Here is a 12777-nt window from a genome sequence, read left to right on the forward strand (position 1 = left end):
ATTTATAGCTAACCGAGCGGGGTTTTTTTCTAATACTTACATTTTTAAATACGTGATATCTTTCGAATGGAACGTCCAAATTAAATAATTCAAAAAGTTTTGTAAAGGTATTGAATCAGTCGTGAATATGAAGTACTTTATTTTGATAAGGGTTAATAGCAAGATACAAATAAAGAGCTTATTCTAGCGGCAGCATTTAAATTAAATTTATAAATTAAAAAAATACCTATTGTGACCTAACTATAATAGTTGGACACATGCCGTCGAAACTTTTTGTGGATAATGATGTGTTCTGCAAAGACGTAATACATCATTTTGTTCTATTATCAATACTTTTTGCAGGGCACGCAGTGTTAGGTATTTTTTATGTAATATTTTTACACCTTGGTTTACATTATTGGAGTTTTAGTAAGGATCCCTAATTTTTTTGGAAATATAATACAGCCTATGTCACTCAGGGATAGTATAGCTTCCTAATAGTGAAAGAATTATTCAAATCGATTCAGTAGTTTCGGAGCCTATTCAATACAATACAAACATACACACAAAAATACAAATCTTTCCACTTTATAATATTAGTATAGATATAGATATAGATAAGTAAATTTTCCATTTAATTTCTTTTTGCATAACCGTAACATTAAATTGGCACTGTGTGCTCTTTTGTAATTGTTTTCAAAAAGCATTATTATAATTACAATAAATTATAATAATGAACTGAATGATAATTTTGTAAATTTTAATTACATACTTAATAACGTAAGTTACTTATAATCAACACTATTTCATAGAATTTATTATACTGACCACACTTACATATTTCATGTTACTTTATGCGTTATCGTTGGTTTCTGTCAACAAGGTGTAAAGTGTATACGAAGAACGAATAATCTGAAATAAAATTTTTGTTTTACTTTGTAATCTGATGTATTTTCGCAACAGGTACGTTTTAGAATAGGTAGATAGAGAATAAAAAGAACCAACATTATAAATTATACTTTGCTTTCATTTATAATCGTGACAACACTATAAATCATAACTTTGATCATTAAGTGCAAATCAGTTATATTTATTTAACTACAATATAATTAATGTCTTCAGTGGTTTGCATTACCTTACTCCATCTGCTTACTTTCGGTGGTCGAGAGTTCGATTCTCGCAATATCCAATAATTTATATTTACGTATTGGTTCGTGCTTCCTATATATATTATGTATGTATTTAATTATATAAATAAGTAGCATTTACAGTACTGCGCAGTTCGGAGCGAATAGGCGCTGTGTGAATTATCCTGGTTTATTATTAGAACGTAAAAATTAATGTAGTTTTAGCAGCTGAGGAATCTCACAAATAAGTAAAATGAAGAAATGTTACCGTAATCAACGTATTTAGAGATAAAGGTACCACAACAGACACCCGAGTTTCTATGGGTACTGTCCAACGTGTCATGGCGATGAGCAAACTGCGACGGAACGAAGGCGACACCGATAACCAATTGCTCATATATAAAGATGTACACACCGACTGGCTCTAAAAATAACATAAAACATGACACTTATATTTCATTAAACTTTTTTAATAATATCTATCTCGATAAAATAGTCTTTTTCAGTTATTTCAGCCGCCACACAATTTGCTTAGTAAGTTGTGTTTCGATTGAAGGATTCTTTTCCTAATATACGATATCTTAATTAAGCAGTGACATTAGATTAAAAAATGATATGAGACCGACATATCTCTCCGGAATTGCATCACATGAGTGATATCACGGGTGTTACATGATAACCTTATGTCCTAAGTGCTGTTCATACTTGTAGCAACGGTGACCACTGGGGGAAAGGGGATTGTTAGTAATGTTGATGACCGTAGTGCTAGCATGTACCATTTCAAATTGACCTACACTCGATTCCCCCTGGAAATCATCGTGATAAATTGTTGGTGAATTTATTATGATGGGCTAACTACGGTGACCTGACCACATGCTCCACTGGTGCCCCTCCAGCGTAAACCGTTAGCGCAGGCGAACACCCCATTCCATTATCATCCATAAAAAAAACGGTGACCACTTACCATCAGTTGGACCGTCAGTTTTCAATTCCAATTACATAGAATAAAATAAAATAAGAAATAATATAAAAGACTGTATAGTACCTCATATTCAACTAGACTTCCGTAATAGCAATACAAAAACAGTTGAACTTGAAATAAGCTAGTTAAAGTCATTAGGTATATGAATGGTATTGAGAATCTGTTAGGTATCTGCAAAAAAAAATTACATTATAAACGAATACTAATACAACAATTACAACTACATATACAAATAATATACATAATATTAAACGAAAATAGGTACACACAATTTACTATTATAATAAAAAAAATCTCAGACAGGGCCATCTACTCCCAAGCTAAGCAAAGCAACTACTGGATACACTTTGATTTTTTAATTAAATTAGATTTTAATACCTACAAATATATAGAATAATATATAGAAACATCCAGACTCATACAAAAAACAGACCAGACAATACTCATAAGTACAACTGATCGTACCGTGCGAGGAAACAAACCCGCAGCAAATGGCAGTAAAGCGCTGTGCTAAACCACAAGAGCCGTGAATATTTATTATATTTAACAGATTGTATAGTATGAACTGATTACATCAGCCTAATAATGTTTGACTGAAATTCTTTAATTTTGCTCAAAGAGTGCCATAGCCAGCTCGGCGGGCGGCAGCCGTAATAGAGAGGTGTGAATTGAGTTACATGAGAGGAATACAGTGTTTTATAATATATTTTGTTCAATTTTTTAAATACTTAAAGCGACTACCATCTTATACACCTCGCACCATTTTCATTATTTATAAGAAGTAAAGAATTTACTTACTATACTCATTGAATATATGAGGAAACAACAGCAGGCACTCATCGTGATTAATTGAAATGTCACTACAATATTAAATGTAGAATTCAAATTCTTTGTATACCTGAAAAGCAGAGTATTGATAAAATTAGTACAGAAGGATTACATAGTACAGGATTTTAAATTCTTTACTATGTATTTCTTCTGTACTGATTTTTTAATGTACTGTACTCATATAATTCTTTCCATCAAATAAAATTATAGTCGCTAATAACGTAAACTGTGTACATCTAGAATAATGTAATGTAACAAATGCTAAAATTATTTTTCAGGTATAAGTATCCGCATACAGAAGCTAACTTTCAAATGCAGTCACAAAATTCGCACTCTCTTCTTTACGTAGTCAAACAATATCTGAAAAGCATAGTATTGTAAAAATTAGGTCAATAGAATGAATAGTTAAGGATTTGGAAGCCATCAAATAAAATCACAGTTGTTGCATAACTGCATAAACTATGTGCAAATAGTAAAATAGTTTTTTAGATAAATGTAACATATCCAGAAGTTACCGTTGACATACAATTTGCACTCTTTTATACATAGTATATATATGTAAAACACAGCAGTTGCTCCGCTGTCTGTACGCTTAGATCTGTTAAACTACGCAATGAATTTTTAATACAGTTTTCAGAAATATAGGGAGAAATTAAAGAGGAAGCTTTATATGTATAGCACATGTTCATCTTTGTGAAGCCGGGGTGAGTGGGTTAGTTTAATAACAATAATATCTCCCTTAACATATCTTTTAGTAGATAAAAGATTACCTATGTGATACATTCTATCTTCACGTCAAATTCTATTAAGACTACAATGCAATAGTACCAACGTGTTAATTTGGAAAGATCGTTAGATCCGGAAGACAGTCACATGTTTTTATAGTGTACCTACTATAAATAACGTAACACAATCAAATTTGTACTTCTCACTGTTGTCGAAACAAAATAAAACAACTGTCTGAAGTTTTGAAAAGATGACAAACAGACACTCTTAAGAGGATATAATAATAGTGTTGTATAGTCACCTAACTTATTAAGACTTCTCTTTCCTCGTGTATTTGCGAAAAAAATCTCTAAATATGGCGATAACCCTTTCTATCAAAATCTGTTGCATGGTTGGAAAAAAGAAAGCGGAGAAGCTATGATATGAAAATGGCTACATAGCTTTATTCTGTACCTACTAATCTTTTTTAAAGGACTTATTATATCTAACCTCACAATTTCTTCATATTTTTTCACATAAAATATAAAATTCTCTTTCAATTGAGCGTTATTGATATCTATATATTTGCCTTGAAGTCTGGTTGTATTTTCATTGTCTTTAACAAACTCGTCAAAAAGACGTTCCACGTTGTACTTCATTATTTTCAGTTGCACCATTGCTTGTGCGTAATAGAGTCCTATAATACTATCATAGCTTATATGGCCATATGTTAAACATAAAATGATATGCGTTTCTAGAAATGCTGAAAGAATATATCTGTAAGAAAATTAAGTAATTTTAAATGCGTTAGTGTCATTATATAACAACACGAATTGCGATAAAAATGACGGAATTGTTATTATTATTTGTAGTGAAAATAATAAACATTTTCTAGGAACTAATATATGGTCATAGAGTATAGTAATGAAATTAGTATTAGACTTTATTATTGTCTTCTTATACATACGGGTATTTTAATAGACAGTTGTGGGACTATGGGCTCACATAATGATGTTTTAATAATAGTAAGAATTTACCTCGACCAAGTTTTTGAGTCGCGTAAGAAATAGAAGGGTACAAGTGAATTTATATTTTCTTTTCGCTTCATCACATAAGAAAGTACCCAAATTTCAGCACCAATACTCACTCCCATATATAAAATCATCATTAATTTAAACGTTCCCTTTTTATTTTCTTTGAGAAATTCTTCATCCATTTTACTTTTAGGACAAAAGTACGGTCCTACAAAATATTACATATGTTATATTTGAAATCCCATTAAGTATAAGTTCACATCACATCACATCATCCCACTAAGTTCACATTTACATGATTGAACCTACGTATTGAGGTCATGTACAAAAATTTTGACTATAGTGATGACATATTTAAATAGTATATATTTAACAAATAGTACATTCTTTTACCAAACGAAAGTACTCGTACTAGTAATAGTAAAACATTTGTACAAGACAATTATAGTCCTATAGTACCTCGTAACTACATTATAAAAAACTAGGAAGCTTTTCTAGGAAATTCCATATTTTTTTATCCTAATATTTTTATTTGTTATCATTTATAATTAACGACTGTAAGGTACAACGGTAATTAAGTAATATTATATAAAAAAAGTTGCCGTACATGAGTTTATGATCTTACAGTAGTAATAACTGAGTAAATCAAAATTTTAGATAATTATTTAGCAATAATTTTTAAACGACGTAATTATTAAACATTTTTGGATTGTAGTGACGGATTAGTAGTATGGGACACCACACATTGAAACTCACAAACTTTATCTCTTTATATTATTATCGTGTATACGAGTAGATTAAAATCAGTTTACCATCAACAACGTTGTTCAGCTTTGATAACTTATCAGATTGAAATGCGGCCATCAAAAATTTCACTAGCAAATTTAATTGAGCAATTTCTAATGATATTGTTTCAAATATTGCATCTTTGTCGTCGCACTGAAAATTAAATAAAAAGATTACTTAATTAATTTATATTATTTTGTATCTTTCCGCTATCATAGACATGTGTGAGACCAGAAATTCCGATTAGCATACTGAATATTTCAGTATGCTAATCGGAAGGCCGCTACTGAAAATATTATGGCCTTTCCTATTTGTAGTATTACTAATACCGGCTAGTTCGGTTAGATACCGCAGTTTAGTTTTTTTGTGTAAAAGAAGTATATATAACATATAATTATTGAAGTTCTAGGAGAGAAAAGCTTTAACTCTTTTTTTTGAAGTATATGTATATATAGTTACTGAATATATATATAGTTATATTTTAGACGAGCCCGGTGGTTTCGATTCCTCGCACGGTACAAACATTTCCTATTCAAGTCTGTATACTGGATGTATAGGTCTGGGTGTTTTCTATATACAGTATTTACAAATTAACTGTGTAAATTATCCTGAGATATTATTATTATTTATATATGTATATAGTTTAGTAGCCAGTGCTCGAAGTTTTCAGGCAGTGAGTTCCAGAGACGTAAGGTTTGCAAAATAAATAGTAATATACGCACCGTCAGTATGAAGAGAAAATGATTAACATTAATAAATATAATTAGCGAGAAAGTGAATAACTGATGTAAATAGTTTAGACATAACTTAAAGCGATTAGTTGGTTTATTTATTTTTAAAAATCCGCTCAAGTATAATATTTTATATGCGAATTTGAAAGAATCAAACGCCTTAACTTCATTAGAGCTCTCGGTATTCATATTTTGTACGTTTCCTGATGTTACTGAATGATGAATAAAAGGACTATCAGACCACCTCATATATCTTACCAACGTATACTTAAATATATTTAATTCATACCATAGATTATACAGAATGTTCTACATATCAGTGTCAACTAAGATAGAAGAAAAAATATTTATTTAATTATACGATAAAGTAAATAACCATTTTTCTAAAAAAAAGAATAATCCTGTAGTTATAACATAGTTCCACGATAACTATTATGATAATACAAGATTGGTTTGTCTATAATAATTTAAATATTAACCTATTCTTTGAATTTACAAAATCTTCAAATATAAATCTTTACATACATATTCGTATTTAAGTGACTTTAATTACGCTTTGTCTTTATCTGAATTTTTTCGGATAGGCTTCACATCTAGTATTGTCTTTTATCGGATAATTAAATTTTATATCGAAATGGAAATATAGAGATTAATTCATAACCGATGGTTTTGAATTGCGTATGAAACATGTAAATAAAGTTTCAATTTTATTTTTTTTAGTATTGAGTAAATCTCTTTCATATACAGTATTCTTTCGCGGTTACCAATATGTTTTTAATGTTGTTTAATTGACCTGCAGATTTATTCTTCTATGATATATTCAAAAGTATTACATATTTTCAATACCTAGATATAACACAGTACATGAACCTTGCAATTTTACACAACTGTTTTTTCTTCTTATTATTACACTTAACATAATGTGTAAATCAAATGCGTTTATACTTTGAATGATATCGTCATTTGAATGTACATTGTTATACACCTTGTATATAATTGATTTCATCGTCATTAATTTTATAAAACAGATAGGACTGATATAATTAGCTACCACTTAATAAAAATATCTGTAATTAACTAAAAACCAGGCTTTTACATACAGTAAAGGGGTTGTTTGTTATGAATTATTCAGTTCTAAATTAAGGATTAAGGTTTCAATAGAAAATAAACGATAAATTTTATTTTTTATTTCTGTTTTAGTATTTTCTTTTTTAATGTAGTTTTCTGTCATAATTCTATTTATAATAAAAAAATAAGTTTATTTTGTTCGATATATTTATATTTATTTGTAATTTTAATTTTATTAATTACAAATGTTTTCAATTGAAAATATGTAGGTGCAACAAAATTGAACAATAAATATAGTAGCAGATAAATGCCATTAGTATTACAATATTTGAAAAGTATTTCTTATTTAAAACTTATATTATGATAGAGGTAATCAAGGTTTAAAAAATTCACACTGAATACAGAAGTGTTTGTTTGTTTTTTAAAAAATTAATCATAGAAAATAAATGTTGTGACAATATTACTAAGAAATAAGTACGTTATAAAATACTAATAATAAACATAATAATAGGACATGCAGTTAAAACGGACTAATACGTATAATAGACGGTCACATTACGTAGTTTCGACTTTTTCATTTGTTTCTGACAAAACTGCGAATAACGTATATGAAGAACGAATAATCTGAAAAAGAAAATAATTTCATATTTTATTTTGTTCTATAATCACAATTTGGAAAGAGAATTATAAAAAAAAACTACTCATCATTTGTATAATTAAATTCATTAAGTGTACAACGAAGTATAACTGTTGTTTTTTAAACATATTTCAAATACAAATACATACAATACATCAGGCAATATTGTATTCAAATACGTTATTCCTGAGATTAATATACAGAAACGCAAAAACAGTCTGATCAAAAATGTACTCAAGTATGTTGTTTATCTGTTAATAAATGTTAATCTACATTTACTTCTAAAATACATCTTACCGTAATCATAGTACTCAAGGATAAAGGCACAACAACAGACACCCGAGTTTCTATAGGTTCTGTCCAGCGTATCATGGCGATGAGCAAACTGTTACGGAACGGAGGCGACACCGATATCCAATCGCTCAAATACACAGACGAACATACCGACTGGCTCTAAAACCAATGAAATTTAATGTTAGTAAAGTATTTTGAAAGAATATTTTTAATGAATCATAATAAAATTCGGGAGGGAATCCAATTCCATCTAGCGAGCAACTTATTTCCTATTTCAGTTACATAAAAAATAGTTAGGTACCTATAAAAATTATTAGAAATATAAGTATAAATTTTACCTCGAACTCAACCAGACTTCCGTAATAACAATACAAAAATAGTTGCACCTGGTACATGATAATTAAAATCAGTATAAATATGAACGGTACTGAGAGTCTGTCTGGTGTCTGAAAGCAGTAAAAAATCAGTTAGCAACTGTAATAATAATAGCATTCTACACAAGTTTTTGGCTACGCCCGCTAGGTAGTGTCGCTACCTACAATACCCTGTCGGCCTAAAGGTTTGGCCAGGTGAAATGCCATTGCAATTTATTTATTATTACCCCTTTCAAAATAGAAAAAATATACATATTATAGGGAATCTAATTCGTTAGACTGTAAAGGGCAGAAATCTTATACTATTCTATAGTAATAGATTTCTGCTCTTCGCGTTTAACATTGTAAGTTAGCAATAAGGAAATATTTTTGAAACATTTGTATTTCTCTGAGTAAAAATATTAAAATGACAGCGCCTACTGAGGCCGTAAATTACTATTACATAAATAAAATTGTTACATACTATGCTCATAACATATATGAGAAAGCAACAACATCCAGTCATTGAGACAAATTGGATTGACAATGCGATGTTAAACACGGAATTTACTTTTCTTGTAAACCTGAAATATAAAAGATTTTAGAAACGAGAAACAAACGAAGGCACAGACAGAATTTATGACGTACACGCGATGCAATATGATTTAACCCGAACACATACACAATATTATCGAGATTTAATGTAATTTAAATATATAATATTAATTATTACATATAATACCTATATAGCCATGACAAAGCGAAAACTTTATCTGTCTGTTTGTGTGTTAAGGTTTCACATAATAATACTAGAGGAATTGATGTTGGAAGGAAATGATGAAATATTTGTCAATATACAGAATAAATAACGCTAACACAGATATTGCTCAAAGAGGTAAAATAATATTTTTTAGTTTTCAATACGCAATTTATTTATTAATTAATTCATAAAATAATAAATGGCGATATAAAGATGCTTTATGCTGAAGGTTTATGGTTGCCGTTTCATTATTATCATATTATGCTCACGTAGGTATATTATATATACAGAAGTCTTACCAAACAATTTGATCATATTTTTTAACGTAATATACGAAACGCTCTTTAAGAGCAGTATTTTTGATATCTCTATACAAAGCTTGATATTTGAAGCTCTCATTTTCCTTATCAATGGCATCGAACATGTGTTCTATGTTGTATTTTAATATTTTCAATTGCACCATTGCTTGTGCATAATAAACTGCTACAACAGAATCAAAGCTTACATGGCCGTATGCGACGACTAAAGTGAGGTGCGTTTCTAGGACCACTGCAAAGATAAATCTGTAAAAAAATAAAAACAGTTTTACAATACTTGCTGTATTGTAGTTAAATTATCAAATTTAATTACAAAATTCGCTTATATTATACTATATAATAACTGACCGATATACATAACCGATATAGATTTTTTCTTTGTCTATGACTTCAATAACAAAGTACGTAAATATAATTTCTAGTATAATTTTCCGCAAACACGGCTATGGTTAGGATAGTTTCTTTCCTTATACCTAGTAATATTCCGTTTTTTCATATTTTCTCTTCGGCAATTCATTTCGATTCGATTAAAATAAGTAGGTAACAAATGTTACCTATTTTTTTTAATATTACTGGATGGGCAAAAACAGTATCTACCCACTAAATATTAAGTGGCATCGTCTATATAATTCAACAGTCGTACTTATGATGATGTGATACATAATACCCTCCTGAGATGCCATTCAGGAGAACAAGGTTTCATACCATCGTAACCTATAATATTCTTCTTTACCAACTTAGCCACCCAATCGACTTCGTACAAACACGTACATACATTTTTATTTTACCGAAATAGGTAATATTTTGCGAAAGTCCATTTTTACTAATACATACATACAATTACTTAATGCATTTTTCTTCTTAATGATCTAGCGAAATATGGCGTAGATTTAAAAACGATCGAAATTGAAGCATTCATAGAAAAGGTCGTAATACTTCCAGTAGCGGTGGTCAGGTTTAAGGCGTTTACATACATATATAATAGTAGCGGAATTCAACAAAGTAATATATGTAAATCAAATTAAGTCATACCCTAGCATATCAAAAATATTACTTATGTATCACAAAGTCACACGTGATTGAATTGATATATTTACCTCGACCAAGATTTAGTATCGATTGGCAAATACAAGACTAAGATATTATCTTCATCTTGTATCCTCTTCATGACATAAGAAAGTATCCAAACACAACCGCCTAAGGCCACGCTAACGTACATGAACATAGTTAGTCTATACATTTCCTTATTATTTTCATTTAAAAACTTTTGATCCTTTTCATTTTTTGCGCAAAAATATGGTCCTATAATATAATTGTGAATTTAGATTAGATGTGATGATATATGAAATGTATTTGTATTTGTATGAATTATTGTTAAGTTCCTTTATAAGTAGATATTGGGTGATATTTTAAATATAAACCTTTATACTATATGTATTATATATGTTATATAAATATAACAAAAAATATCTTAGGACTAATAGTAAGAAGTATTATAAATCTTTTTTATCTTTATTATATGATATATGTTATAATAATAAGAAGTATTATAAAGAATTGTGTTACCGTTAATGACTTCGTTTAGTTTAAGCAACTTAGTGGTTTGCAAAAGTAAAGTAAAATACTTAAATACGACATTCATGTGCGGAATTAGTAATATAATTGTTTCAAACATAGCATCTTTGTTGTTACACTGAAATGAATATAAAGTTTAAAATTAGAATATATTTATGTTATTTAAAATATAATTCGAACAATGAAATATAAACTGGCTATATAGCCAGAGACTAGAATCTTGTAAAAGACGTGTAAATTAAAGCTCCATATTTTTTTCTTTCAAATGCAAAAGTTATATCTGTATTGGTTTACTTTATTATTTCCGTACAAAACATTACATTGTAGAAGAAGTATAGATGAAACCAAGAAAACAAAATACTTTAAAGCTATCACTTTCATGTATTATAATAGGTATCCAGGTTCCCAGAACAGTTTATACATTTAGTAACTGTTATAAGAAAATTTTAATGTGAAAATTAATTTAGTAATTTGCTATTTCCTGTCGAATTGTCAAGAAATTTAGGATGTAGTTTGAGTTTGGAAAGGAGAAAGATACAACAAAGGACATGAGACAAAAACCAAATACTGTAAGAAAAATATAAACAATTGTATTATTATACATACAGTGAGTATGAAATGAGAATAACCAATATTGACCAACAGAATCATACAAAATGCCAGTAATTGATGTACATAGTTTAGAAATGACTTAAATCGACTTTGTGATTTATCTGGTTTCAAAAAACCGGTCCAAGATAATCCTTTATATACTAGATAAAAAGAATCAAAAGGCAAAACTCTCTTATCAATTTCAGAAGCCATGGTGTGTCCGTTTTCTTAAATGTCCGAGCGATGACTGATGGATGTAGAAATTACTTAATTAGTTTCAACTAACCCAGTAATTAGTATCGATGATACAGGTTGTCCTAGAATAAAGTAACTTATTACTGAATAAAATTTATTTATCTCAAAGCTTTGAACTGGCCGATCCAATGCCATTTCAGTATGCCGATCCTTCGGACTATATCGGTCTCCATTTCGTGGGACCGATTGAGGTCTAGATTCATCAATAGAGTGTGTATAGGCTGAGTTGAACACAATAACATTAAAAATTATACATATTTTTTATGTTATTAAGAAACCAAAAAAGTATGTATATACATACATTTTTGGTTTCTTAATAGAGTTTTCTTCTTTAAAGAGTCTGACAGGAATATGTATCGAAGTAATATTACTTCTATTTTTACTATTAGCATACAGTTCACTGTTATATTGACCTATTGTTACGACTTCATTTTTATTTGCTACACCATTTATACAATTAAAAAGCTTTAAAAATTAATGTGATCATTTCGGATAGCGCTCATCATGTAATTATCATTTGCTACTGCGTAATAACGCTAAGTGATATGCAGGAAACCATAATAATAGGCTTTCACGATTTACAAAGCAAGCTTTTGTCATTGATTGCCATTAAATTCATGTTAATGTATTAAAACGTATTAAGTGTGTATTCATTTTTTCTGTAGAAAATTCCTTAATATTGTAATTGTAGATTATTTCACTCGAGGATTCTTTTACTGTTTTTTGGATAAAAATATAATTATTCAAGTAAGTAT

General features: G+C 29.1%; 1 protein-coding gene across 1 annotated transcript; it reads right to left on the reverse strand.

The window, feature by feature from the left end:
- Positions 1–831: 831 nt before the first annotated feature.
- LOC131843618 (odorant receptor 46a-like) lies at positions 832–11980 on the reverse strand. Its single transcript, XM_059192291.1, has 13 exons — positions 11783–11980; positions 11168–11294; positions 10699–10903; positions 9584–9847; positions 9005–9108; positions 8510–8610; positions 8175–8330; positions 7811–7864; positions 5468–5594; positions 4137–4384; positions 2152–2259; positions 1375–1530; positions 832–891 (listed from the first exon to the last, which is right to left on the reverse strand). Exons 1-13 carry the CDS (start codon positions 11978–11980, stop codon positions 832–834), a joined length of 1908 nt encoding a protein of 635 aa, XP_059048274.1.
- Positions 11981–12777: the final 797 nt, after the last annotated feature.

Source organism: Achroia grisella, unplaced genomic scaffold (assembly GCF_030625045.1).
Source record: "Achroia grisella isolate CSIRO2021 unplaced genomic scaffold, CSIRO_AGI_Agris_v1 utg327, whole genome shotgun sequence".
NCBI lineage: Eukaryota > Metazoa > Arthropoda > Insecta > Lepidoptera > Pyralidae > Achroia > Achroia grisella.

What these genes read in the sequence shown, in the direction of transcription:
- LOC131843618 (XM_059192291.1), bottom strand. Translation starts at nt 11,980, where the DNA reads ATGGCTTCTGAAATTGATAAGAGAGTTTTGCCTTTTGATTCTTTTTAT. An exon ending in ATATGTTATGAGCATAGTAT is followed by an intron (nt 8,611 to 9,004) that starts GTAACAATTTTA and finishes TTCAGACACCAG; the next exon opens with ACAGACTCTCAGTACCGTTC. An exon ending in CCTTGAGTACTATGATTACG is followed by an intron (nt 7,865 to 8,174) that starts GTAAGATGTATT and finishes TTTCTTTTTCAG; the next exon opens with ATTATTCGTTCTTCATATAC.